This window comes from Petaurus breviceps, unplaced genomic scaffold, assembly GCF_028583685.1.
Source record: "Petaurus breviceps papuanus isolate PSGF00001 unplaced genomic scaffold, PetGlider_PUasm1.0 90808, whole genome shotgun sequence".
Taxonomy (NCBI): Eukaryota; Metazoa; Chordata; class Mammalia; order Diprotodontia; family Petauridae; genus Petaurus; species Petaurus breviceps.
Window position 1 is genome coordinate 19043344 of NW_027187349.1, and position 27059 is coordinate 19070402.

The 27059-nt window shown below is 42.3% G+C and overlaps 1 protein-coding gene across 1 annotated transcript in view; it reads right to left on the minus strand.

Annotated features, from left to right (window-relative positions):
* Positions 1 to 26374, minus strand: part of ABCA4 (ATP binding cassette subfamily A member 4) — a 172162-nt gene extending 145788 nt beyond the window's left edge. The window contains exons 1-6 of the mRNA XM_069070555.1: positions 26330 to 26374; positions 23991 to 24084; positions 22200 to 22341; positions 20687 to 20830; positions 6608 to 6731; positions 2708 to 2905 (exon numbers count right to left, since the gene is read on the minus strand). Coding sequence (XP_068926656.1) covers positions 2708 to 2905; positions 6608 to 6731; positions 20687 to 20830; positions 22200 to 22341; positions 23991 to 24084; positions 26330 to 26374 — 747 coding nt within the window. The remainder of the gene's footprint in view (positions 1 to 2707; positions 2906 to 6607; positions 6732 to 20686; positions 20831 to 22199; positions 22342 to 23990; positions 24085 to 26329) is intronic.
* Positions 26375 to 27059: the final 685 nt, after the last annotated feature.

Sequence of the window (27059 nt, forward strand, 5' to 3'; positions counted from 1 at the left end):
TATCTATCTATCTATCTATCTATCTATCTATCTATCTATCTATCTATCTATCTATCTATCTATCTATCTATCTATCTATCTCTCTACCATATATAGTATACTATATACTACATATACTATCTCACCTGGCCCTCACAACAACCCTGGGAGGCAAGTACTATTATTACCCGCCTTTTAGGGATGAGGAAACTGAGGCTGAAAAAGGTTCAATGATTTGCTCAGGGTCACACAGCTAGTAAGTGTCTGAGGAAGGGCTCAAACTCAGGTCTCCCTGACTCCATGTCCAATACTCCAACACGATGACACCTAAGGGAAACAAAAACGGTCTCCCACAGTCCCATTTCCTATTGGAATAAAGGAATAGAGCCTTTTCTGCCCACAGAGATCCTTTGTGTGATTCTGTCCTGATCCAGCCCACCTCCCAGCTCCTTCTGGATACAAACGCTGCTGAACAGAACCTCTCTGAGAACACAGACTTCTGCCGCGTTCTCCTCTTTGGGTCGGTCCCCCTGCTTTGCACAATACCTGGTTCATCGTGGGTGCTTCAGACCAGTTTGTTGAAATCAGCTGCATGCTTGTAATCAAGAGGAAAGAGCTGGAGCTACAGGGTGGTAGTGGAATTCAAATCAGAGCTTTCATCAAGTGCCTACTATGTGCCAGGCACTGTGTTAGGATGGGGAGGGAGGAGAGGGGCTGAGACACAAAACCAAAAAGGAAGCAGCCCCTGCTCTCAGGTTGTCATATTCTACTGGATGTTTTTTTTAGGATGTTAATCTAATTTCTGGGAACTCAGAGAGCAGAGGTCTCCTCCTAAAAAAGGGGGTGGGGGCAAAAGATCTAAACACCTGAGCTCCTCCAGGAAAGATTCTGTCATAATCAATCTAATCCAATTCAATTGAACAAACATTTACTAAAGTGTCTCCTGGGACATTATCCCTGCCCTCAAGGAATTTCCATTCTTAAAATATAATACACAGTAAAACTGTAGTAAATATTGAAGGACTACTTAGAAATATGTGATAGGGGAGCCACATGTGCACACACACATGCACACACACACACACACACACTTCAGAACTAGTGTAGACATTCTCTGACTACTCCCTGCCATCCACAGGAGTCTTTCTATTGATTGCTGAGCACACACCTCAAGGATATACTAGTGACAACTGCCACCTCTCAGGACTCTTCTTCCCTCTTGCCTTGAAGTTGAAGGATGACTTCCTCATACTATCCCCCACAGCTGGCCCAGCCAGTGAACTCATAGGCCTATATCTGGAATGGGATCACGTGCTTTCTGTGCCTCCTTCCTTCTGGTAACGGGCTTTGGTGTTGAAAGACAGAAGCTGTTTTGGACCAGCCACAGCAGAGGCGGCAGCAGCAGGACACTGCCTCTCCCCATTCCCATCCCTGCCTACACACACCTCAACAAGAGGAAAAGAGGAGCCCACAGAGAGCCACTATCAAAAGAAAGGGCCCATTTGGTGTAACCAGGTTGTGTTGGGGGAGGTGAGGTAAAATTCTTGCAAAGACAAGAGTTATTTACAAACATCCTAGGGAGCCTTGAATATTAGCCTCACAATAGATGGCAATTATTCTATGATTCTTTAGCATTCTCTTTTAGTGTAGGAATAAAATTATCTGTTCAATACTTGATTCATGTTTGTAGTCTGGATGCCTTTTTTACTTTCTCCCATCCTTGCTTGGGAGAATACTGTAGACTAGGGTCAAGAAGAAGACTGTTCCTTGGGAATCTGAGATGGAGGTGAAACTGAGCTGGGAGCACAGTTGTCCCTACTGAGGAGACAGGGAACCCTAGAGCAATAAACTTAGGAAAAATGGGAAGGGCAGGACAGGGAGAAGCTTTGGTGAAGGTCTCAGGCCCTTTGGCCTCATGAGGCCTACCAGGGCCTACTGTGCTAGAATAACTCAGTCTCAGCAGCAGGTCTTCCTGGTTCCAAGGGCAGATCCATTGCAAAGTATTTCTTTCTTATAAATTCTAAAATACTGTGTAATTGTGGGCATGATTATTATTCTGATCATAAAAGGCAATATGGCACAATATATAAACAGCTGGCCCCAAGTTGTGTCTGTGACACATACTCTGGGTCATTTAATCTCTAAGGGTACTAGGCAACTCTGTAAGATTACAAATTGCAGACCAGTTTTTGATTTGCATCAGGGGAGGGAATTTCTAAATGAGAATTCCCTACACAGATAAAAATCAAAGGTCTGGAAACAGACAAAAATCTATATTTTATTTTTCATATAATCATGGATTTAGAGCTGGAAAGGACCTCAGGGGTCATCTAGTCCAACTCCTTTAATTTATACAGGACAAAATTGAGGCCTAGAGAAATTAAGTGACTTGTCCAAAGTCATACAGGTAGTGAGTGGCAGAGCCAGGATTTGGACCCAGACTCCCTAACTCTGAATCTAACACTCTTTTCTTTGCACCCTATTCATTCAAGTTTTCTTATATATAGGTATAACCACTCATGTAACTTTGGCTTTCTGTAGAAAATAGCTAAAGAATGAATATGACAGATGACTTCTTAAGGCTTATTCTTGCCCATAAGTCCACTATTGTGTTGACTCACCATCTTGGAGAAGACATTCCAGGAGTGATCATTGAAAACCTGGCTCCATGCCCTCCAGCCTGGGCATGACTCCTCTCATGGGGGCACCAGCCAAGTCATTCACTTACCAGCTGAAAGAGCTTAAAGAAGTCCACATTAGAATACAGGGCATCTTCCACCCACTGCAGACTGCCTTGGGAGAGGGGGCACATGGCTCTCTGGACAGTCTGGGCCCCTCGTCTCTGGTTGAAGATGATGAACCGGTTTAGTAGGGCTTCACTGCAGGCAATGTCTTTCAGCATCAGGTCTGGGACACCGTAGGCAAACTGTAGAGAATAACAGAATATCCTCTTTATGACTTAAAGGCTTCTCTCCTTCTTATCCCAAGGGAGGGAACCTTAGAGGCACTTGAAGCAAGGGAGAGGGACCCATCTGGGCCAAGGGGTTACCTTAGCACTGGGATAGCAGCTGGGATAGAACTTTTTGGGACCAGGACTCCTGGCCTCCAAGAAGCCAAGCTCCAATCAAACTCACAAGCAGATGAATTATTTTGCGAAATTCAGGTTAGATATGGTCATTCCCATCTGCTTAGCCACTTATATACTTCACAGTTTGCCCATGGTCACATACTGTGAGGACCCCTTGGCTCTAGGTCAGTCTCTCCTGGACTGTACCTAGGAAACCTGTCCATACAGTACAAGCTGTCAGAAATTAGAATCATCCTGGCCAAGGTCACTTTTAAGTAAGGTCGCAAGGCCACAGGCAGTATTTTGTGTCAGTCCGGGCTATTTACTACCCCAAGGGACTGTGACTAGGTTTGTTTTCTTTTTCCTCTATGTTCTAATGTTTAGATGATCTTACAGATGAGAAAGCAGATAAGGGGGCCCTTTCAACAGGACCTTGGGAGTGGAATCTAATAAAGAGTATTAAGGGATTAAAGGTGCATGTCTGAAGATGAAAAAAATAGGCTGAGATGGTCAGAGAGGTAACAGTTAGAGCTGGAGTAAAATCCATACTTCGAGATCTCAAGAATGAGAAAGAAATGACTGAAGATAGGATTAAAGAAGAGGGACCAACACAGAGAAATTAAGACAGAGATAAGTGGCCCAGGACCATATGCACATATGGGTGAGGACAGTTGGGGTGAAGGTAAGAAGAAATCTTAGTTTGGAGCCACACTCCGACTTTCATTTGTGTTAGAACTCCCAGTGTGGACATACCTTCTACAAAGGCAGATCAACAACTCCTTTGAAACTTGGGGTCTTAGAGAGTTGCCTTTGGGCACTAAGAGGTTAAGTGATTTGCCCAGGGCCAGACAGCTGGTATGTGCCCAAGGCTGGACTTGAACTGGGCTAGAATTAACACCAAAGCTGGCCCTCTCTCCAGGACTGTGAGCTGCCTCTTAGGTTGTACCCAACCCCCAGTGTGGGGCAGATGTGAATAGAGCCCTTGTATGTGTCTGGTTGACCATAAGCTTTCCTTGAGCTCAGGGGCTTATTTGTCAGGTGACCTAGAGCCCAGGATACTGGCCCTGGTCTGGCTTGTTCTTCCCACATGAAAAATTTTCAGGCCCTAAATATAACTGGTATTGTTGGAGGGGAACTGGAAAAAAATTTCCCCAAAGTTTCTCTTGTTATCTCTAGCTGTCTTTTATTACCAACTGGAAGTCAGCACACACATTTCCAGGATTTCGGTTTTATGAGCCATAGAGACAGCAAAGAGGAAAGTGAGCAATCAGTGCTGACACATTCTTCCCCCTGCCCCCACCCCAGAGCAGCAGGGGGCCTCAAGCCTCATTCTGAGCCTCCCCTGGGGCAGGGCTACATTCCAGCTGGAGGGACAGCACAAGAGGGACAGCACATTCAGGGGCAGCTGGCACCATGATGCCCTGCACTGATGGGCTGCCTCAAGAACAGCCTGACCTGTAGGACCCTTTGTCCCATTTCTGTGAACACCTGACTCAGAGACAGCCAGAGAGAGAGAGGCCTGGATCTTTTTCATAGTTTTTTTAGCTCATAAGATCAGGAATCTAGAGGTAGAAGAGATCTCAGGAGCCACAGAGTCCCATCCCCTCACTTTACGGATCAGGAAATGTGACAGGAACAAGGACAGAGTGCTGGATTTGGAATCAGAAAGACCTGACTTAAGGGGCTTAAATCCCTCCTAGCACCTTCGCTCCCTATGTGACTCTGGGCAAATCTCTGCATCTCAGCCTCAGTTTCCTCATCTGTAAAATGAGGGAGTTACACTCGATGGTCTCTGAGGTCTCTTCCAGCCAGCCCTCATGTCCTATGAATCTGAGGCCCAGGTAGTGATTCATCCTAGGTCACATGAGTAGCAAATGTAAGAGGTGGAATTTGAACCCAGGCCCACTGAGTCCCAAGCCAGTGTTCCTACCATGAAACCAGCCTGAAAGTTCTCACCACCTCTGAGCAGATCCTGGGAAGAAAGTGTTAGGAAGTTTCTCACCACAGTCCTTACAGATGGAAAAACTGAACAGGAGGACTGTACAGTGGAAGACCTGATACAAAGCTGAGCTGGCCAGAGAGATAAGTGACTTGCCACACAGGCCAAGGCCTTAGCTAAGGTGGCCTCAGAGACCTCATAACCATACTGTTTCATCATTCCTCATTTGCCCTGCCATTCTGTATTTTGTTTTTCTTTACAATCTTTCTCCTGTGCATCACTGTGACATGGAGGTGACCACAGGCTCTGGATTGCTATGTCTGTAGAAGCAAAAGCTTATGCAAGTCCTACCAGCTTGGAAAGGTCAAAAGTCAAGCCCAGGGCATAGATGTAGGCTTGTTCCAGGAGGCTCACCAGGCAATTACTGGTGAGCCTCCCTTGTTGGCTGCTTCTGAACAAGTTTTTCAGCCACAGAAGCTTAAGAGACAATTGACCAAGTAATAGAAGATATCAGAGGTCTTGTGACCATAAGATTATAGGGTTAGAGCTGTATATGTTGACCTTCCCCTTAGTTTACAGGTGAGGAAACTTAAGTGAAAGAGCAGGGACACATGGCTAGTAAGCATCTGATGTGGGATTGGAACTCAAGCCTTTCTGACTCTAAGTCTACCACTGCATCCATCCTTCCTCTCATTCATAATATAATTTATGACATAAATACCACAAATTCATAACTCATGTAAATAGCATATACACACATAATGTTAGGCTAGGCACTATGCACAATTATTCTAAGAGGCCTAGGTCCTGCCTTCAGGGAACATATTAACCAACAGGAAACAATAAAATGGGTTGGATTTTGGTAAAGGAGAAATTGGCCAAAATAACAAAAGATTCACAGCTCTCTGAGAAGATGGAAATGTCAACAAGAATTGTGTAGGCCTAGGAGCTATGGAGAACAGTCTGCTTGAAGAAAGGAGTGCCGTTTTGCATGAATTAGGATCCAGGTGGCACAGTACATGGAAGTGGGGTCTGAAGTCAGAAATGCCCATCTTCCTGAATTCAAATGTGGCCTCAGACACTTCCTAGTTGTGTGACCCTGGGCAAGTCACCAACCCTATTTATCTCAGTATCCTCATCTGTAAAATGAGCTAGAGAAGGAACCAGTATTTCTGCCAAGAAAACCCCAGTTGAGATCAGAAAGAGTTAGCTACGACTGAACTACAACAATAAAAAGGATCCATCAGAGTAAAGAACTATCACAAGGAGCCTACAGAAACAGAGGAAAGGATGATTCTGTTTGGCATTCAGAGCTGAACGCTGCGTCCTCTTCATCTTGTCCCATTGTGCTTTTCTGAATTTAAAGCAGTAACCAGGACCTCTGACAAGTCAGAAGGCTAAACAAAGCAAAGCGTCCTCCTTTTGACCTCCCCAGGGCACCCTGGTCCAAACTAGTAAGTGAAATCACAGCCACTCTGTTCTGTCTCCCTCCCTTCCCCGCCCCCGCCCCTATCATTGCTGTAATGGGTAATGGGGCTGGGAATACCCACGCGCACAGGAGCAAAGGCAGACACATGCTCAGTGAGTGTAATGCTCACTCTCATTACACTCAAGTCCCCCACCTGCTCAGGACGGACTTGGGAGTTCATCAGAAGATAGACCACAGAGTCAGGCAAGCCAAATGTGTGCACCAGGAAGTGTGTCAGTGTCTCATCTTCTCTTAGAATGTCTTGGATTCGGATGCCTCTTCCTGCATATCAAGAAGAAAAAAAAAGGCATACATAGAATAGAAGCTCCTCCAGGGCACAGCTGATCTCCCTTTTGTAATCCTCAGCAGCACTGTGAGTAACAGTCATTTATACCTTAGTATGAATGAGTTTTAGATTCTTTCTTGAAAGCAGATTTTCAGAAGTCCTGGTGGGAGTGCAATGGGGGAAAATAACCCCTAAGGGAAAGAAAAACAGGCAGATATGCAGAAGACACACTTAGCTGACTCTATCTCCTCATCTCGCTCAGTCCTTACACATCCGCCAGCTGGGACTGTAGGAAGTGCTCACTAAATGAATAAATACATGCTTCTTGATCAATTGATCAATCAATCATGTTACGAGAATTCATTTAACATTTGCCACACTAGGGGAGGCTAAGTGACCCAGTGAATAGAGCATGGGCCCTGGATTCAGGACCTGAGTTCAAATCTGGTCTCAGACACTAAACACTTACTAGCCATGTGACCTTAGGCAAGTCACTTAATCCCAATTGCCCTGTCTTCCCCTCTCCAAAAAAAAAAAAAAAAAAGATTTCCCAAAGGTGAGCTCCCTTGGGGTTCCTGCCATTGAAACTCTTCAGTCTTTACTGACAATCTGACCCAGTGAAGTAGACCTGAAAATTAGAACGTGTCCACAAGAGTGAGAATAGGAGTGAGAGGCACTGTACTATATTGGATAGTGTGTTAGACTTGGAGTCAGGAAGATCTGTCTGGGTTTGAATCCATCTGATTCACTTATTAGCTGAGTGTTCCTGGGCAAGTCACTTCTCTGTGAATTCCTCATCTGTAAAATGAGGGGATTGGATTTAGTGACTTCTGCTGACCTTGCCTGCTCCAAATCTATGATCCTCCAGTCCTAGTAAGATATGACTGGTGTTCAGGCATTCTCTGTTTCTAAGAAACAGGTCCTAAAATGCTTGTTTAAACGTTCACACAGGCTGAGCATCTCTTCTCTGGAATTTCTTTTTGGATACCAAGAGTTATCACTAAAGGAAGATTTGAATTAAGATGGAAAACCCTACAGGTATGGGATGTCTTCAAGCTGCTGATAAACCCCAGCAAGGTCAGCCCTCAGCAAGACAGCAAAATCAGAGACATTTGTCTTTGGAAGCTGCCAATCTCTTCTGCTTTTTCTTCCCTTGGTAGCCACATTGTCCCCACCTTCTTCTAGGATTCATCACAAACTGCTCTTAGGAAAACATTCAAAACAAATTCAATATAAAGTACAAATGACTCTCACTTGAAGGATATGTGATGTTCGCTGCTTTACACAGATAGGTAACTAGGGAAAGAATATATGACTTTTGTCCCTCGGCACAAAATCTAGAGGGTATCCAAGGCACGGTCTATATGGGCTTCCACAAACCAGTATCTCCTTTACCTCATTCAGTCCCACCATGTGGGAGCTTTAACTTGGTGGCTGAACTCTAAATGAATCTCTTCTCCCTTCTGCCTCTTTCAATTTGCCCCAAGCAAAGTATTTATTAGTTACTCACACTCTGGCTCTGGCTATCTTTTCACCAAAGCGGACTTCGAGCTCTCTTCAACTATGTGAATTATATTCATCCCCTCCTGCCAATTTGTTGAGGACCCTCTGGGAATTTAGCTAAGCTGGATTTGTCCTTAGATAACTCATATGTTCTACCTGAAGCCTTTACAACTTGGTAATAATGATAATAGTTAAAATTTAGCTAGCTCTTTAAGTTTTAAAAACCACTTTACGTACATTATCTTTCCATTTTCATAACACCCTCTGGGAGATAGCTGTTAAATTATCATCCTCATTTTACAGTAGAGGACATTGAGTTTGAGAGAGAATAAGTGACTTGCCCAGGGTCAGATAGCCAGTAAGTGTTGGTGATGGGACTCAAACTCAGGGCCTCCTAAATTCAAGCACTCTATCCATCACCATCCCACCTAACTCCTGCTAGTAGGACCCTCTAGAGCTCAAGCACTACTAGAGCTGAAGTCAAGCTAACTTCCATGCCATGAGGAATCATGGCGAAAGATTTTAGAAGAGGTGAATGATTCATAAGAACTTAAAGAGTTACCTCTCTCAAGGATATTGATATCCACCAGGGTTCAAAGATTTGATTCAGCTAAAGGAATAAAGTCTTATTAGCAAAATTCCCATGAACAGCCAGCATGTATGGGATTTTTTTAATGAGATGTGGGGCAGTAGGGTCTCCCAGGCTCTCACAGTCCCACCATAAAGCGCCTTCACTCTCTTCTCCCATCAATGTGGGTTTGGCTCAGGAAGCAGTTTGTGGCCTGAGGTTTTCTAAAGCTGTGAAATGGTCTGGGAAAACAGTAACAATAGAGGGAGGTTTGGGGTTGGGTGGTTACTGCACATCTGCTCACCTGGGCAGAACACTAAGCTACTGATTTCTCCATCAAATGCCCCATTCATCCTAGGACCACTTCCCTTTGCAGCCACTCCAGAATATTTAATCTGGATACTTCTTTTTCTAGACAGCTCAAAAGAAGGAAGGAAGGAAGGAAAGAAGGAAGGAAGGGAAGAAGGGAGGAAAAAGAAAGGAAGAAAGAGGAAAGAATAAAGGAAAGAAGGAATGGAGGAAGAAAGGTTGTTTCTTGTCCTTTGTTCTGGAAGAGGAAGGTGATGTCATGATTTCCAAGTGAATTGGATTTAAGTGAGACAAGGCTGTACAAAGTCAGTAGCCTTACTCCCTCCTTCTGAGCCATCTGGGTCCAGTGGTGAAATACAGATTAGGATGACTGGAGATGGTCCTGGATGCACTGGGAGACCTTGGCCTTTTTAAGCTCTTTTTCCAGGTCTCAGTTTGTCTGAAGCAATGCCCATTTAAGTGATTAAGACTAGGTGAGGGGTGGAGCCAAGATGGTGGGGTAGAAACAGAACTTTTATTGGCTCTGGCTCCCACCACCTCCAATACATGTAAAAAAATAACTCTAAACAAATTTTAGAGCTACAGAACCTGCAAAGTGACAGAGAGAAACAAATCTCCCATGAAGGCAGTCCAGCATACTGGCATGAAGGATAGATTGCACTGGCCTGGGAGCAGAGCCAAGTCTCTCCTGAGCCTCATGGTTCCAGCCCCAGGGTGGCCCCAACCAGCGGCAGCCTTAGCAGACTTCAGGAAAGTGAATCACCAGCAGCTGTGGTGGTTTCCAGACTTCTCAACCTATAAACTCCAAAGAAAAGGTCAGTTGGGAACTCTGCCCCTGCCCCTGGAGTGAGAAGTGGCAGAGGCAGGGCAGCTGTAGCTGCTGGAGCTTGGCTGCTTCCAGAGCTCCTGGCCTGCAGATTATAGGGGGACCAAGTGACCATTCAGAGGGTAATCGCTCTTGCTTTGACCTGCTTGGATCTGGATCACGGTCTTGGGTGGTGGTCCTGAGGTTTGTGGCCAATATGCCAGAGCCTGTGAGGACTTCAGAGAGGGCACCCTCCTAATAGATCCAGCAGCTGCAAAAACCCCAGAGATTTGGGACAAATCTTTCTCCATTCTGAAAGCAGAGATCTACCATCACAAAGAGCTCAAAAATCAAGTAATTTACTGGCAACATGAGCAAGCAGAGGAAATGCAATCCTACCATAGATTTCTTTTTTGGGGAGAAAAAGGATCAAAGCATGGTATAGGAGGAAGACAATGAAGTCAGAACTCCTGCATCAAATGCCTCCAAGAAATATATGAAGTGGTTAGAGGCCATGCAGGAGCTCAAGAAGGATTTTGAAAATCAAGTAAGAGAAGTAGAGGAAAAATTGGGAAAAGAAATGAGAATGATGCAAGAAAATCAAGAAAAGCGAGTAAACAGCCTGTCTGAAGAAAATAACACTTTAAAAAAATTGACTAACTCAAATGGCAAAAGAGGCCCAAAAAGCCAATGAGGAGAAGAATGCCCTAAAAAGTTGAATTGCCCAAATGGAAAAGGAATTTCAAAAACTCACTGAAGAGAATAATTCCTTCAAAATTAGATTGGAGCAAATGGAAGCTAATGACTTTATGAGAAATCAAGATACTATAAAACAGATCCAAACGAAGGAAAAAATAGAAGGCAATGTGAAATATCTCATTGGAAAAACCACTGACCTGGAAAATAGATCCATTATGGATCTATTTACATGGATCTATTTATACGGATTTATTTATATGGATATATTTATATGGATCTATTTATAATTATGGGACTACTTGAAAGCCATAATCAAAGAAAGAGCCTAGACATCATCTTTCAAGAAGTTATCAAGAAAAATTGCCCTGATATTCTAGAACCAGAGGACTAAATAGAAATTGAAAGAATTCACCAATTGCCTCTTGAAAAAGATCCCCAAAAGAAAACTCCAGGAGCCAAACTCCAGAGTTCCCAGGTCAAGGAGAAAATACTGCAAACAGTCAGGAAGAAACAATTTGAGTATTGTGGAAACACAATCAGGATAACACAAGACCTAGCAGCTTCTACATTAAGGGGTCCTTCAGTCCCTTGGAATATGATATTCCAGAGGTCAAAGGAGATAGGATTAAAACCAAGAATCACCTACCCAGCAAAACTGAGTATAATGCTTCAGGGGAAAATATGGGCATTCAATGAAATAGAGGGTTTTCAAGCATTCTTGATGAAAAATCCAGAGCTGAACAGAAATTTTGACTTTCAAATACAAGAAAAAAGAGAAACATGAGAAGGTAAAGAGGAAAAAGAAATCATAAGGAACTTATTAAAGTTGAACTATTTACATTCCCTACATAGAAAAATGATAATTGTAACTCATGAGAATTTTCTCAGTATGAGGATAGTTGAAGAGAATATATGTATATATATATATATATATGTGTGTGTGTGTGTGTGTGTGTGTGTGTGTGTGTGTGTGTATACATACATATGTATGTATAGTAGGGGGAATGTATGTATAAATATATATATGAGTGTGTGTATATATGTGTATACATGTATACATAGACAGAGGGCACAGGATGAGTTAAATATGAAGGGATGATATCTAAAAAATAAAATTTTTAAGAGGTGAGAGAGGAATATATTTGGAGAAGGAGAAAGGGAGAGATAGAATAGGGTATATTATCTCATATAAAAGAGGCAAGAGAAAACTGTTATAATGGAGGGGAAGAACAGGAAGGTGAAAGGGAATGAGTCAACCTTTCTCCCATTGAATTTGGCTTAAGGAGGGAATTTACACACTCAATTGGGTATCCTACCCTACAGGAAAATGAGGGAGAAGGGGATAAGAGTGGGTATGATTGAAGGGAGGGCAGATTGCAGGAGAGGGTAGCTAGAAGCAAACACTTTTGAAAAGGAATAGGATCAAAGGAGAAAATAGAATAAGTGGGGAGTGAGAAAAGATGGAGGGAATTATAGTTAGTCTTTCACAATATAACTACTATGGAAATGTTTTGTGTAACTGCACATGTACCACCTATATTGAATTGCTTATCTTCCCAGTGGGGATGGGTGAGGAAGGAAAAAGGGGAAAAAAAATCTGGAAATCAAAGTTTTTAAAACAAATGTTTAAAAAAACCTGTTTTTTTACATACAACTGGGAAATAAGATATACAGGCACTGGTGTATTGAAATCCATCTTGCCCTACTAGAAAATTGGGGTGGGGGGATGGGAGAGGATATAAGAGAGAACAAGCTAGGAGAAGGGGTATTAGTAGGCTCACTATTTTGGGGTGGGGGGTAGGGGAAAGATGGGGAGAAAAATTTATAGCTCAAAATCTTGTGGAAATGAATGTTGAAAACTAAAAATAAACAAATTGAGGGAAAAAGACTAGGTGAGAAATGAGGCAAAAAGTAGCCTCTTTTGCCTCTTCAGTGCAAAAAAAAAAAATCAGTCTGGGAGGAGAAGACCCTCAGGTTTTCTGGCCAAAACAAAAACAATTACTATTTACATTCACTCTTAGCCATCAGAACCCAAACAATGACAAAGGTAGGACTGGGTTGAGACCTATTGTTGACCAATCAGTGTCAGAGTGATTTAAATTTAAGGCATGGTCCTTAATAAAAAGAAATCTAGCCCATAAACACCTAGATATCTTGTGAGGTTTCAGTAATCAAAATTTATATTCCTTTGGGCAGAGCACCTGCAGGTAAGGGTATGATCTCCTATGTGGACAGAGGGAGAAGGGGTGGGGGAGAGGAGAGAGAGGAAGGAAGGAAGGAAGAAAGGAAGGAAGGAAGGAAGGAAGGAAGGAAGGAAGGAAGGAAGGAAGGAAGGAAGGAAGGAAGGAAGGAAGGAAGGAAGGAAGGAAGGCTTTTAATCTTAAATTGTACCACTGAACCATCTTGCCCTGACACCTTCAAATTAATGTGGTTGTTGTTTTAAGTCTTGACTCCTTCCTGTGGCTTTTCGTTAGCCATGGCAAATCCGGGGGTCTCCTCAGCCGCTGCTTCACAAAAGAAGCACCAGGATGGACTGCTCCAAGGGAACAGAGGGAGAAGCAGCAGCAGCAGCAGGAGCAGGAGGAGGAGGAGGAAGATGATGGTAGTGATGGTGAGGAAGAAGAGAAGAAGAAGGAGAAGGTGGAGGAAGAGGGGAGGAGCAAGTTATTCTATTTTTAAGGTGTTATTTTCTTCAGTATTTTTTGGGTCTCCTTTAGCAGGCCTTTGACTAGCTTTTCATGATTTTCTTGCATCATTCTCATTTCTCTTTCCAATTTTTCCTCTACTTCTCTTACTGGATTTTCAAAACCCTTCTTGAGCTCCTCCATGGCCTGTAACCAATTCATATTTTTCTTGGAAGCTTTTGATGCAGGAGTTTTGACTTTGTTATCTTCTTCTGGTTCCATGTTTTGATCCTTTTTGTTATCAAAAAAGGATTCTATGGTCTGATTGTGCTTCCTGTGCTTGCTCGTGTTGCTACTTAATTACTTGAGTTTTGAGCTCTTTGCCACAGTAGAACTCTGCTTCCAGAGAGGAGAGTGCTGGTGTTTTCACAGTTGTTAGAGCTGTTTTCAGAAGTCTGAGGAGGGAGCCCTTTCTACAGCCACCACAAGTGCTGGAACACTGGCTGCACACCCCAGCTCCACCACCCAAGACTGTGACCCAGATCCAAGCAGGTCAAAGCAAGAGCAATTACCCTCTGAATTGTTGCTTGGGCCCCTATGATCTGCAGGCCAGTAGCTCCAGAGGCAGCCATGCTGCAGCAGCTGCAGCCGCTGCACCTCCACCACCCATCACCCCAAGGGCAGGGGCTGGACCATACTTTTCTGTCACCCAATTCCAACAGAGTTCCCTACTGAACTTTTACCTTCTCTTTGGTGTTTATGGGTTGAGAAGTTTGGAAACCACCACAGCTGCCAGTGAGTCACTCTCCGGAAATCTTCTCTGGCTGGTCTGTGCTGCTGGTCGGGGATGCCCAGGGTCTGGGCATGCACTGCTCATGCGGGATTGTGCTTGGCTCCCAGCTTGGTGTGACAGACCCTTCCTGTCGGCCTGCCAGGCTACCTTCAGCAGATTTGTTTCTCTCTGTCACTTTGTGGGCTATGTAGCTCTAAAATTTATTTAGAGTCATTTTTTTTTTACCGGTTTTGGAGGTGGTTGGAGTGCGAACTTAAGCAAGTTCCTGATTTTACTCTGCCATCTTGGCTCCACCCCAGTGGTACAATTCTTAAGAATTAGAAATATCATCTTTCCATGTAGGACTGTTCAGCCCTATTAAATACATTATGTGTTCTCTTTCCTTTTTACCTTTTTATGCTTTTCTTGAGTCTTGATATTGAAAGTCAAATTCTTTGTTTAGCGCTGGACTTCTCCTTAGGAAAGTTTGAAATCTTTCTGTTTCATTAAATGATCATTTTTTTTCACTTGAAGTATAATGTTTCATTTCACTGGGAAGGTAATTCTTTGTTTTAGTCCTAGCCCCTTTGCTTTCCAGAATATCATATTCATGACCTCCAGTGTTTTAAGGTTGCATTTGCTAAATCTTAAGTAATTCTGATTGTGACTCCCTGGTATTTGAATTCTTTCTTTCTAGCCACTTGCAAATTTTTTTCCTTTACCTGATAGTTCTGAAATTTGGCAGTAATGTTCCTGAGAGTTTTCTTTTTGAGATCTCTTTCCTGAGGTGATTGATGGATTCTTTCAATTCCTATTTTGTCCTCTGGCTCTAGGATATAAGGGCAGTTTTCCTTGATTAATTCCTTGAAAGATGCCATTCAGGTCCTTTTTTTGATTATGGCTTTCAGGTAGTCCAATGATTCTGACAGTGTCTTTCCTGGATTCATTTTCTAGGTCAGTTGTTTTTCCAATGAGGCATTTTACATTTTCTTCTACTTTTTCATTCTTTTGAATTTGTTTGATTGATTCTTGATTTCTTGTAAGTGTCATTAGCTTCCACTTGCCAAATTCTAATTTTTAAGGAATTATTTCCTTCCTTTAGCTTTTATACCACCTTTTCCATTTGGCCAATTCTACTTTTTAAGAAGTTATTTTCTTTTTCTAAGCTGTTGACTCTTTTTTTCATAATTCTCTTGCATCACTCTCATTTCTTTTCCCAATTTTTCTTCCTCCTCTCTCATTTGCTTCTTGAGTTCCTTTTTGAGCTCTTCTATTGAGTTCTTTCTGGGCTTGGGACCAATTCCCATAATTCTTTTGGGCTTTACCCATAGGTGTTTTGACAATGCTTTCCTCTTCTGAATTTGTGTCTTAATCTTCCCTGTCACCATAGTAACTTTCTATGGTCAGATTCTTTTTTTGTTGTTTCTTATTCATCTTTTTTGTCCCTTTTTCTTTTAAATTTAAGCTATGCTTCTGTGGTAGATGGGGCATTGTCCCAAGCTTCTTGCACTGGGGCTACATGCCTTGGTCATTTACCTGGTGCTGCACTGGCATTGCCCTGAGGCCCACGGGGGATATTTATGTCTGGTGTTACACTGAGAGGGTGGAGTAGGGGGTGACTGGTACTACTGGAGGACATAGCAGTCTCTTGCAGTTTACCTGGTTGCTGAATCCGCGTCCCAGTGCCAGTGTCTAGCATAAGCTGAGGTACATGAGGGATCCCTGCACTGGCCTCAGCCTCTTTGCCCAGGGCTGTGTTGAAGCATGTGGCAGGTCCTGGTCCATGTGCCTTTGTGCTGAGGCCGACAGGGAACCCCTGCATAAGCATTTTCTCATTTATTGAGGCATCCATGGTTCTTGCAATAGGAGCTACCTGTTTGCCTGGGGCTACACTGAAGCTTGTGGGGGTACCAGGGCCAGCATTTGCCAGTTCCCCTGGATATGCTGAGGCATGTGGGAAATTCTGCTGTTAGCATTTGCCTGCTGTGGCTTGCTGGGATACTTGCTGTCCTGGATTGCACTCCCTTTATACCTGACTGAGACAGACTTTTCCTACGTACCTTCAAGTTTCTTGGGCTAGAGGATTGTTTCACACCATTTTTTTGCTGGTTCTGCTGTTCCAGAATTTGTTGGTGGATGCTGTCCTAGGTTGTTCAGAGGTGAATATGGGAGAATCAAGGTTATTTTCTGTTTACTCTGCCTTCTTGGCTCCCAGAAGTTGGACGGTGCTTTTTCTATGGTACCGCTGTGTCTTGCCAGGTATGGAACAGTCATGTTTGAGTTGAACTACATGGCTACTGAAGTCCCTTCCAAACCTCAAAAATTCTGTGATTCTGTGATATGTATTTTCCTTGTACAACTAAACTGTAAGCTCCTTGAGGATGAAGGCCATAGCTTCTATTTACATTTTAGCCCCAACTAGACAGCGCTAAGAACACGGTAAATACCTGATGGCTTGACTTGAGGGTCAGGACCCAAGTTACGTCACACAACTCCACCCTCTACCCAATCTCATTCTAACTTACTCATTAAATCTTAGTTTTAAGAACAAGAAGAATATGGCTCATGTTAATATTGGTGATAAAGCTTACAAAGTTCTTTTTTTCATAACACTGTGAAGTATCATTAAACGTTTATACCTACCTGCCTCATGGGGAGAAGAAATCAATCTGTAAACTTTTATCAGAGTTTTTTTAGAGCTAGAAGGAACCTGAGAACTAATCTAATATAGAATTACAGAATGATAGCTGTTTGAAAAACAAAACAAAACAAACCCAAAAAACCCAGGCGGCCCTCTAGTCCAATACATACCTGAGCAAGAATCCCCACTGTAACACACTCCATCTTTCCCCCAAAATGTTCATCCAACCTCTCAGGGGCAACCAACCACCTCTCAAAACAGTAAATTTCATTTTTGGATAGGTGTCATTAGTGAGAAGTTTTCCCTGACATCAAGTGAAATGTGCCTCAATGTACTGTTTCTGGTTCTGCCTCTAGAGACAAGTAGAATAAATTTAATTCAGGGGTTCTCAACTGAGATCCACCGCACCCCAACCTCAATGGTCTGTAGATAAGATATCATAGTATCTGTGAACTTGGATGGGGGGAAAATTGCATCTTTATTTTCAGTAACCTCTAAATAAAACTTAGCATTTCCTTTAATCATGATTTTTTTTTAAAAAGCATATTATTCTAAAAAAAAAGAGGTCCATATATTTCCCCAGACTGCCAAAGAGGTCTCCTAAAACACAAGGAAAAAAAGGTGAAGAACCCCTAGTCTAATTCCCTTTATATATAATAGCCCTTGAAATGCTGGAAGACAGCTACCATCTCCCCTTCCCCAGTCTCTCTTCTGTATGTCAAAGATTTCCATTTCCTCCAATTGATCTTTACATGAAATCAAAACCCTTCCCTATACTGGCTGCCCTCCTCTGGACACTCTATAGCTTATCCATGTCCTTCTCAAGCTGTGGTGCCTAGAACTGAACCCAATACACCAGAATAGGGTACAAGGACTCCTTAATCTGGAAGCTATGCTTCTCTTAATGCAAACAGAGGAGACTAGATAAAGAGGAACACATCCAGGCTAAAGGAGATGGAGAGGATGGGAATTGGGCAAGCCCCTGGAACTCAGCTTTGCTAGGGCCTTCCATACCCTTGCTACCTACCACCCAGATGGCTGGGCTGCTGATTTTGCCACCTGCTTTCCATAAGCCCCAGGGAAAGGGGGCAGGACTCAGATCCATCAATAGTCATCCATCTGAATAGATGAAGGAAGAGCCCCCTTTCTCTCCCCCAGCTGAGAGTCTGCCCCCACACTCCCCCTGCACCCTCTACCCCCACCCTGAGAGTATGAGAGGCAGCAGATACCAGACAGAGGCTTAACCAGAGTCCTGAGGGAGAAACATGAACTGGGGGGCCTGCAGCAAAAACAAAATAAATTTGGTTTAAAATGTCGTTCTTCTTGTTTCCCTCCCTGCTGAAGGTCAGGGGGTGGGGGTAGGGGGGTGAAGGGGTGTGGGGGGGTGATGAAATGGGAAGTGAAAGTGGGAGGAAGGTGGTTGAAAGAAGAATGCTCTGAGTCAAAAAGGGGATGCTTCCAAATTTAGGTGGGAGGATGGCTCACCTGCAGAAGACTGAGAGACCACAGAGCTTGCTTGGTGGGATGGCAAGAAGGGGGTAGGAAGAGGGGGAGTTCATGGTTGTGCACTTTTAGTCTTAATCCTCCCCTGCAGAGAATGCAGTAAGGCAGGTTTGCTATGAAAGCAAAATGCTGCCTGGCTCCAACCAGTCACTGGCTTTCCCAGGGGAAACTGACAAAAGAAAAAGCTGTACTTTGGAAGCACTCACTCTTCTCCCCTAACCTTACATAGCCCGCCCAGGGTTAATGGGTGACTTTCCCAAAGGTTATGAGTAACAGGATTTTGTCTTCAGGGTGCCAGGCATCGATCTGAGCAATTCTGGGAATGTCCTGACTTGTTCCCTTCTTCCCATCTCCTGCTCCCTGTGGCCTTGAGATTTGGGGATATGCAGATCTGGGGGATACACACAGATGAGTGCTAGGAAGCCCCAACTGGTCCAGGTGGGACTCTTCTTTTCTAAGACACCCAAATAATTAATAAGTGTTTAGAGCTGAGTGAATTTAGAGATCATCTAGTCCAATCTCCCATTTTCCAGGTGAAGAAACTGAGGCTCAGGAAGGTGAGGGGATTCACCCAAGGTCAGACAGATCACAATAGGCAGTGCTGGGGCATGAACTCAAGTACTCTGATTCCAAATTCAGTGCTCTTCCTATGACTAGGGCACCATTAACTTAAGGTAATTTATTTCATACCCCAATGATTGGCAGAAGGAGCTGTCTCAAAATCAGTCTTTGTCTCCCATTGGTTTAGTCAAGTCTTTAAAAATCCTCACTTGGACCAAGTTTTGTCCTAGAGAAGAGAAGCTTCCCATCCCTCTTCTTTGCAGAGATGGGAGACTGAGAGTATGAAACATTGCATGTACTATCAGACTCACAAACTGATGTTTTGATTCTTTGAAACAAGGCTCAGTGTATAAGGGAGAGGGGAGGAGTATATTTAGGAATAGAGGAGATATAAAAACCAAAGATATTCATAATTTTTAATCCTTATTTAACCAACTTGAAGAATACAAGATAGTGTAAAATATCCTATTTTGAATTTCCTGCTTTAATACAGCTTAAATTTGACAGATATACCATCCTTATTTTAGTTTTTGAGTCTTCAGCACCTAGCACAGTACCAGGCACATAGTGAATACTTAAAAAAATTTTTGTTGAATGGGATGGGAAGGGATGGGATGGGGTAGGATGGGATAGGATGGGATAGGAAGGAATGGGATGAGATGGGGTGGAATGGAATAGAATGGTACTTTATGAATTGCACTAGATTAGGAGTTGGAAGGTTTTAATCCATTTGTACTATTCACTTTCTGCCTACCATCTGCAACAAACACTTCCTTCTCACAGTGCCCACAATTTTCCTCCCGTTGATAAGATGGAGATTTCAGTGCCAGCTATTGGACAATGCTTATATCATTAAATGTCCATACTGATGAGAATCCTTCAAACATTTCTGATTGCTATAACTTCTCTATGATCTAGAATAGTCAGGAATGTGACATTCTGGTTTAATACATTGACACATATATCACAGAGTTGATATGAAACACTCACATACCCATAGGAGCATTGTCCTAGAGGTGTGGGGAACTTCAGAGGTTATCTAATCCAAACCTTTCATTTTATAAATGAAGGAACCCAGAGGATTTAAGTGATTTGCTCAAGGTTACACAGGTCGTAACCATCCTAGGTAGAATTTATATCCAGATCCTCTGACTCCAGGACCAGTGCTAGAGTGTCTTGATTAAAATGCCATAAAATATACTTCTTTAATAAAAAGTCCTGTCTCATCAGGGATCGAGGATGGCTTTGGGTTCTGCAATGTCATGGCATCAGTTCAAAGACAAGCCTAGTTAGGTAGCCTCAAAGGCTCTTGAGCAGCTTGACTGCAGAGCATTAATTTTCCTCCACAAACTCATGTAGACTCTTTCCTAAAGTATAGAGCAACAATTCTTAGTGCCATGTTTATATCATGGCAATCTGATGAAGACTGTAGACCCCTGTCAGAATAATGTTTCTAAATGCATCAAATAAAATACATTGGAATACAAAGGAAACTAATGATGTCACAATACAGTTATCAATATATTTTTTAAAAAAGTTTATAGACTGCTCCCAGTTAAGAACCCTTGGCACAAAAGCTTTTCCATCTATATAAGTGAAGAAAATAATTATACCAGTGAAATTCTAGTTCCTTGAAGCTAATAAATCTTAATATAAATGATATAGAGCCGACTGTGGTCCATTGGCAGTCCAGAGAAGAGGAAAAATAGTAAAAATAGAAGAGAAAACAAGGCAGGAAGAAGAGCAGGGATATTATGAGCAATGTTTTTCACTAGCTTGGAAGAAGTCAAATGAAATAAAAAGTCTTTCCAAGAAGAACTGGGACACCATTCTACCTGAATGGTTCTAGCCCACATTTAAGCCCAAGGCTGGTTCTATAACTGATTCTATAACTGTTAGAATTCTGGCTTAGGAAAAGAGAGTGGCAACTACATGCCCCCACCAAATATACTCAACCCCAACTTGCCTGCAATTCTCTCAGGGTGAGTCCTGAGAGTCTCCATGAGCTGGGATAACATACGTAGCTCATTCCAAATCTGGCCAAGGAGTTTGCTTTCTGGGGCATTTATCAGGAGCTCTTGAACATCTTGGTAGACCCTTGCCAAGCTAGAGATAAAGAAGAAAGCTGTGTTAATAAAGATTTCCTTTTATGTCAATTATTTTGTAAATAATAACAATAGCTTGTGTTTGAAACAGTTCCTCCTTTTTTTGAGCTGGAAACATCCTGGGAGCAACATTCATCACCATCATCATCATTATTATTTTCATTCTTACTATCCATCTAGGAACAGTAGAAAGGGATCTTCTAGTTTAGCTATTCCAACCATGCTGATGAATGAATGACTGGGGATTTCTGGCCCACATACTTCCAGTTGGGTGAGTGGCCTATTCAGAAATCCATGTATAGTCTTAATATGAATATTTTTTTTTGTAAATTAGAACTACTACCATCCAGAAAGGTCTGTTTTAATTTTATTTGACAAAAGTTCCTGCTAAGAATTCCACTCAAGCTTTGAACGTCTTCTGACACATTTTTTGCCACTCCCTTCTCATTGGGGCACTTGTCCTAGTCATGTATGAAGGGACTGGCAACTAATTATAGGTTTTAACATTTTAAGTATAAACACCTTTAGGCGAAAGAGCAGTTAATTCTCACTTTTCACTATCTCCTCTACAAAGGAGGTTTAACTCAGGATGTCAGAGCAAGTCTGAGAATAAAAGTCTCCTTACCTTCCCTCCCCACCCCAGGCAATAATATAAATAAAATACTTTTCTTTTTCCTCTAGATATGTTCACCTGCCAGGGATAGAAAGGAATCCATGTTTCACATGGCAGTATTGGTCTAGAAAAAGAGGTTCTTAATCAAGGATGTGTGAACGTGCTGGTTTTTTTTAAAGTGTTGACAACAGCTTCAGTGTCATTGGTTTCCTTTGTAATCCTATGTATTTTGATGCATTTAAAAACATTATACCTAAAAGTGGTCTATAGACTTCACCAGATGGTCACAGTGGCCCATGGACCATTGCCCAAAATAAGGTTCAGAATTCCTGGTCCAGACCTCTGAAGGTCTTTCCAGTTCTGGTTCTGTATCCTATTGGGCCCTTTGTTTTTCAATCATTCAGTCATGTGTAACTTTTCATGACCCCATGAACCATAGTAACTCAGTATTATCCATGAGTTTTCTTGGCAAAGATACTGAACTTGGTTTGTTATTTCCTTCTCTTGTCAGCTCTTGGGCCAAGCACCTGACAACTAAAAATGTTAATAAGTGCATAAATTCAGAGGTCATTTAGTAAAAAATCCTCTTAAACTTACAGGTGAGGAAACTGAGGTCCAGAGTGATAGTGGCTAGAGTTTTTGTCTGGATGGTTCACATCAAGCTGAAAAAGACCTGCACTGACCCTCAGTATATTTCTTTCCTGATCTTCATGCCCAACCTGAACAGACTGGGGGCTGGGGATCGCAGGATACTTACACAGAGTTGTTATAGTTTGACACAATGCCAGGAGATTCTCCCTGGGTGGGGCTCTGGAAACAAGGATTGTTCACATTGCAAAAAATCCCTTGGAGCCATGGCAGCAGTCCAGCTGAGGGCATTGCCTTGTTGGGGAAATGGCCTTCAAGATGGAAAACCCAGACAATCAGAAAATCAGTCATTGAGACTTAGGTGGACAGAGCGAGGGTCATTTGGGCATAAGAGTTAAGATGGCACCCCTCTGGGTCTTATAACATATGGAGCCCTATGAAGGTGAGCTGAAGAGGCAAGATCCAGAATACATATTTACCCAAAGCACTGAGTGCAGAAATAGAAACTCAAAACCTATGATCAAAAAGGTACTGATCAAGGACTCAAGCAAACCTCCCATTATTCTTGGGTCTTCCAAACAAACATGGCTGGTTTCCAAAGCATAAAAATAATATTAATAATAATGCAGCTGGGTAGGTACAGTAGATGTAGCACTGGGCCTAGAGTAAGGAAGACCTGAGTTTAAATCCAGCCTTGGATGCTGTATGACTTGGGCAAATCACTTTACCTCTGTTTGCCTTGGTTCCCTCAACTGTAAATGGGGGATAATATAATATAAGGATTAAATGAGATAATAATTGTAAAGTGCTTAGCATAGTACCTGGCATATAGTAGGCATTATATAAAAGTTAGCTCTTATGAGTATTCTTTTTTTTTTTGCTTTTTGAAGGGCAATTGGGGTTAAGTGACTTGCCCAAGGTCACACGGCTAGTTTGTGTGTGTGTGTGTGTGTGTGTATGTGTGTGTGTGTGTGTGTTAAGTGTCTGAGGCTGGAACCGAACTCAGGTCCTCCTGACTCTGGGGCCGGTGCTTTACTCACTGTGCCACCTAGCCGCCCCCAAGTATTCTTAACATTATAACTAATAATAATAGTCATAATAGCTAGAATTTCTATAGTGCTTTGAAGTTAGCAAAGTGATTTATAAATATCACATCACAATAACTCTGGAAGGTAGATACTATTATCCCCATGTTACAGATGAGAGAAACTGAATCAGATAGCTGTTATGTGACTTGCCTGCAGTCACACAGCTATAAGTGTTTGGAATAAAGCAATCTTCCAGGCTAGAAACTGAGAGGTTGCAATAATTAAGCTCCGCATAGAGTAGCACCATTTAACATTGCTGAGGCAACAGAAGAGACACTTTAAAATGTTCAGCAGGAAGTCACTGATCCCATGATAAACATTTTATTTTTAAGCGGTATTGATAAACTGTGTCAATAGCACAGCCCACTTCCCTAGTTCCACATATTACAAATTTCCTGTTGGTTCCCAAAATATTGAAACACTTTACTCATAATTTGTACCTTCTCAAAAAAGCAATCTGTGACTCTATTTGGATACAAAAAGCTCTCAAATCCTTCAATTGGTTTATGTAATGAATATCTACAATAAAATGGATGGAGATGAAAAACCATTACAGTTCAGGTAGCTTACACTGTATACATGACATAAAATAAGCAACAATTAATAAGGAGGACAGAAGAAGGCCCCCACAGGTGTTTTCTAATTTTGGTTTCATGATCAGGATAGATGAATGAATGAATGAATGAATGAATGAATGAATGAATGAAACTCATGCATGAGCACTTACTATGTGCCAAGTCCCATACTAGGCCCTGGGGATACCAATACAAAAGTTAAACACTGCCTGCTTTGATGGACATTCTGATAGAGGGAGAAAACATATACAATGTGTGAATGAATAAGTATTCCCAAGGTTGAACCCAAATCCTTACATTCATGCTGGCTGTAGAGTGGGTTGGCATTCCTTAGCCAGATCAGGACAACGAATAAAGACAAAGGCCACACAAGTTCCACAACAAAACGAATCTGACAACAAAGCAAAAATAGAGAAAAAAATCAAAGAGAGAATGGGAACACACACAAGATTATAAGAAACACACTTAGGATTAGCACTCCAAGTATGATGATTCTGTACTAGAAGATGGGTTAAAAGAATGAAACCAGCATGAAACTGTCAAGAAACAATAGGATTTCTGTCCAAGACTTTAGCAAGTCTGTTGATCAGCATGGTGTAACCAAAGGAGGGTTGAGTAAGGGTCTGGAGATCTAGGTTAGAATCCCAATTCTGACTCTCACTTACCATATGACCCAGGGCAATTTATTTTGTAATCCCCTGTATCTGTAAAATGAGCATGATAATAGTTCTGGTACTCATCTCTACCAGGACTATTCAAAAAAAAAAACAAAAAGTACTTTTCAAAATACTTTATAAGTATGACAAAAATGTGATCTCTTATTAATAAATTCCAATTTTTACATTCTTTCTACTCTAAAAGAGAAGAAGAAAGGGGATAAAAGATGAGATCTTTCAGGTCAAAAAATGCATTAGAATCAGAACTTTAGAACTGAAAGGAACCTTAAAAGATCAACACAAGTAACAGCAACTTGTGGCAAGATTGATAACAATTAAGCTCTCCTAATATATCTCCCTGTCTTCAATAATTCACTTCTGCCTGGAGACTGTGTCCAGTAGCCAAAATGTTTGTAAAACAGAGAAAGGGAAAAGGAAATGTTTTACAAAATAATTGAACATTAATGTTTATATTTAGGATAGTTCTGGCACTAAAGAACCCTTGAGATGCTGAGGGAAGAAGCACCAGTGTGCTAAAAAAGACTGAGCTCAGTGGCATCCTCTTCAAAAGGTTGGAAATACATAGAGAGATCTTTGTGACTCAAGGGAAGGAAGAAGGAAGCAAATAAGAAAAAAAGGAGTCAAGAAGAGGCCACCTCACCCAGTAAAAGCATGTAGGCAGATGGGCTAAACCAGGTTGAGGGTGACTGACAGGACAGGCTTCAAATCCATCTATGAGTTAGGGGGAAGTCTTCCCCATGCATGTGAAGACTTCACCCAGTTGGAATGGGTGGACAGGGACAATTTGTTCTAATGGCCATGAAGGGGGCTGAAGCAGGTACTGTGGACCCCCTAGAGCTGGGGCAAACATCAAAGACACCAAGGTCATCCACTGCATCTCCAGCCATCACAAGTTGTCTTGACTTCTGTCTTGCCACTGGACGTCAATGACTGGAAAAGAGAGTGAGGCTGCCGACTTTGTGCAACTCTGCCTCACTTAAATCCATCACCCCAAGATGTCACTGGTCTCCTCTAAAAACAAAGGATGAACAATGACAGCTGAGAGTAGAGGGATGGGTGCAGGTTAACCCTCTCTTCTTTCCCATTATTTCCTCAAGGAGAAAGTAGCCAGACCCTCCTCGAAGTTTTTCCAGTTCAACTCTCTGTCCTACCAAGAAGAAATAGCATCTGCTTAGGAGAGTCTCTGCCAACTGTCTGATTCTATTTCAAAAGAGAAAAGAGAGCATGCAGACAGATTACATGGAAAAGTGTTTTTTTTTTTTAATTTAGAAATAACTCAAAATGTATCTAGACTAGAATGGGAAAGGAAGGAAGGGAGGAGAAAGCACAAGTAACAGAAGGAAAGCAGTGGTCAGTCTACCAGCCTGACTTCTAAGAGCTTCCCTTTCCACACTTTCCTAAAAAGAAATAAAACAATGACCAGAGGTCATATTCTATTGCAAAATGCTTTCTTCACAGTAGTCCTGCATTATGTAAAATCATCCTCATTTTACCTAGGAAGAAGGTCAGAGGGGTCAGGGTCACATAAGAAGGAAGAGTTTGGGCAGAGCTCAGTACCTCTGCAGTGAGGAGTAAGAATGGTGGAAAAAAAAGAGAGAGAAGAAAAGAACATCAATGGACAAGGTACACAGAAGAGAACAGAAAGAAGTTCCAACAAGCTGCATGGTTTTGTTACTAAGGCATTAAATTTTATTTACACTAAAAAAAAAAACAAAAAAACAAAATTGGATGTAATAGAAGCCCACAGTTTCACATTCTACTCTTTTTTCCCTTTTGCTTTATACTGAAATATTCATTTTGGGTGATATTTGTTGAGTTCACAATTTTTGAAAGATAGATAAAGTTACACACACAGACACATTACAGACAGTTCTGGTTTTAGAGGCAGCTGCTCTGTCACTAGCCATTTGCATAACTCTGGGTAAATCAGGGGCCTTCTCTGGACCTCAGTTTCCTTACCTGTAGAATGAGGGGGCTGATCTTGACGGCCTCTGAGGCCCTCATTGAAGTCCAGGAGTACTTGTGGTCTAGGCTCCTCGTTTAGTCCTTAGCTGATAGATGTCCATCTGATTCCTGACAAAACCCAGTCTTTTTAATAGGAATGTTCTTCCTGATGCTGTGTGGCTGTGGATCATGGACTGGCACCATCCACAAAGCATTAAAGTGGTGGATAACCCCAGGGGGAATGGGGAGACAAGATAACTGGGGCTCAAGTGTCCTAAAGGGAATGGTCCAGGCAGCAGAGGACCAACAAAGGAGGCAGGCTGGTCATTTAGTGAACTGAAGGGATGGCAGCTGGAATCAACACACTGGAAAGCCCAAGAGGTAGATTCTGTCTGGGATATTCCTGGCAAGACAGGCGCTGCAGGAGAAGGTAAGTGCAGCCTCTGTTTAAATGGACTAGATGGGAGTATTCACATGAATCACCATAGGGGCCGTCATCTCTGTAGCACGTTCAGGGTTTACAAAGCCCTTTATAAAATCATCTTACTGGATCCTCCCAACAACCCTGAGAGGTAGGTGCTATTCTCATCCCCACTGAACAGATGAGCAAATTGAGGCAGGCAGAGGTTAAATGACTTGGCCAGGTCATTTCAGGGCAGTGATGATTTGGAGAAAATGTAGCTCTTTCACATGGAAAAAGGGATACATACAATGGAAACATAGATAGGACTCAGAAGCTAGGAGT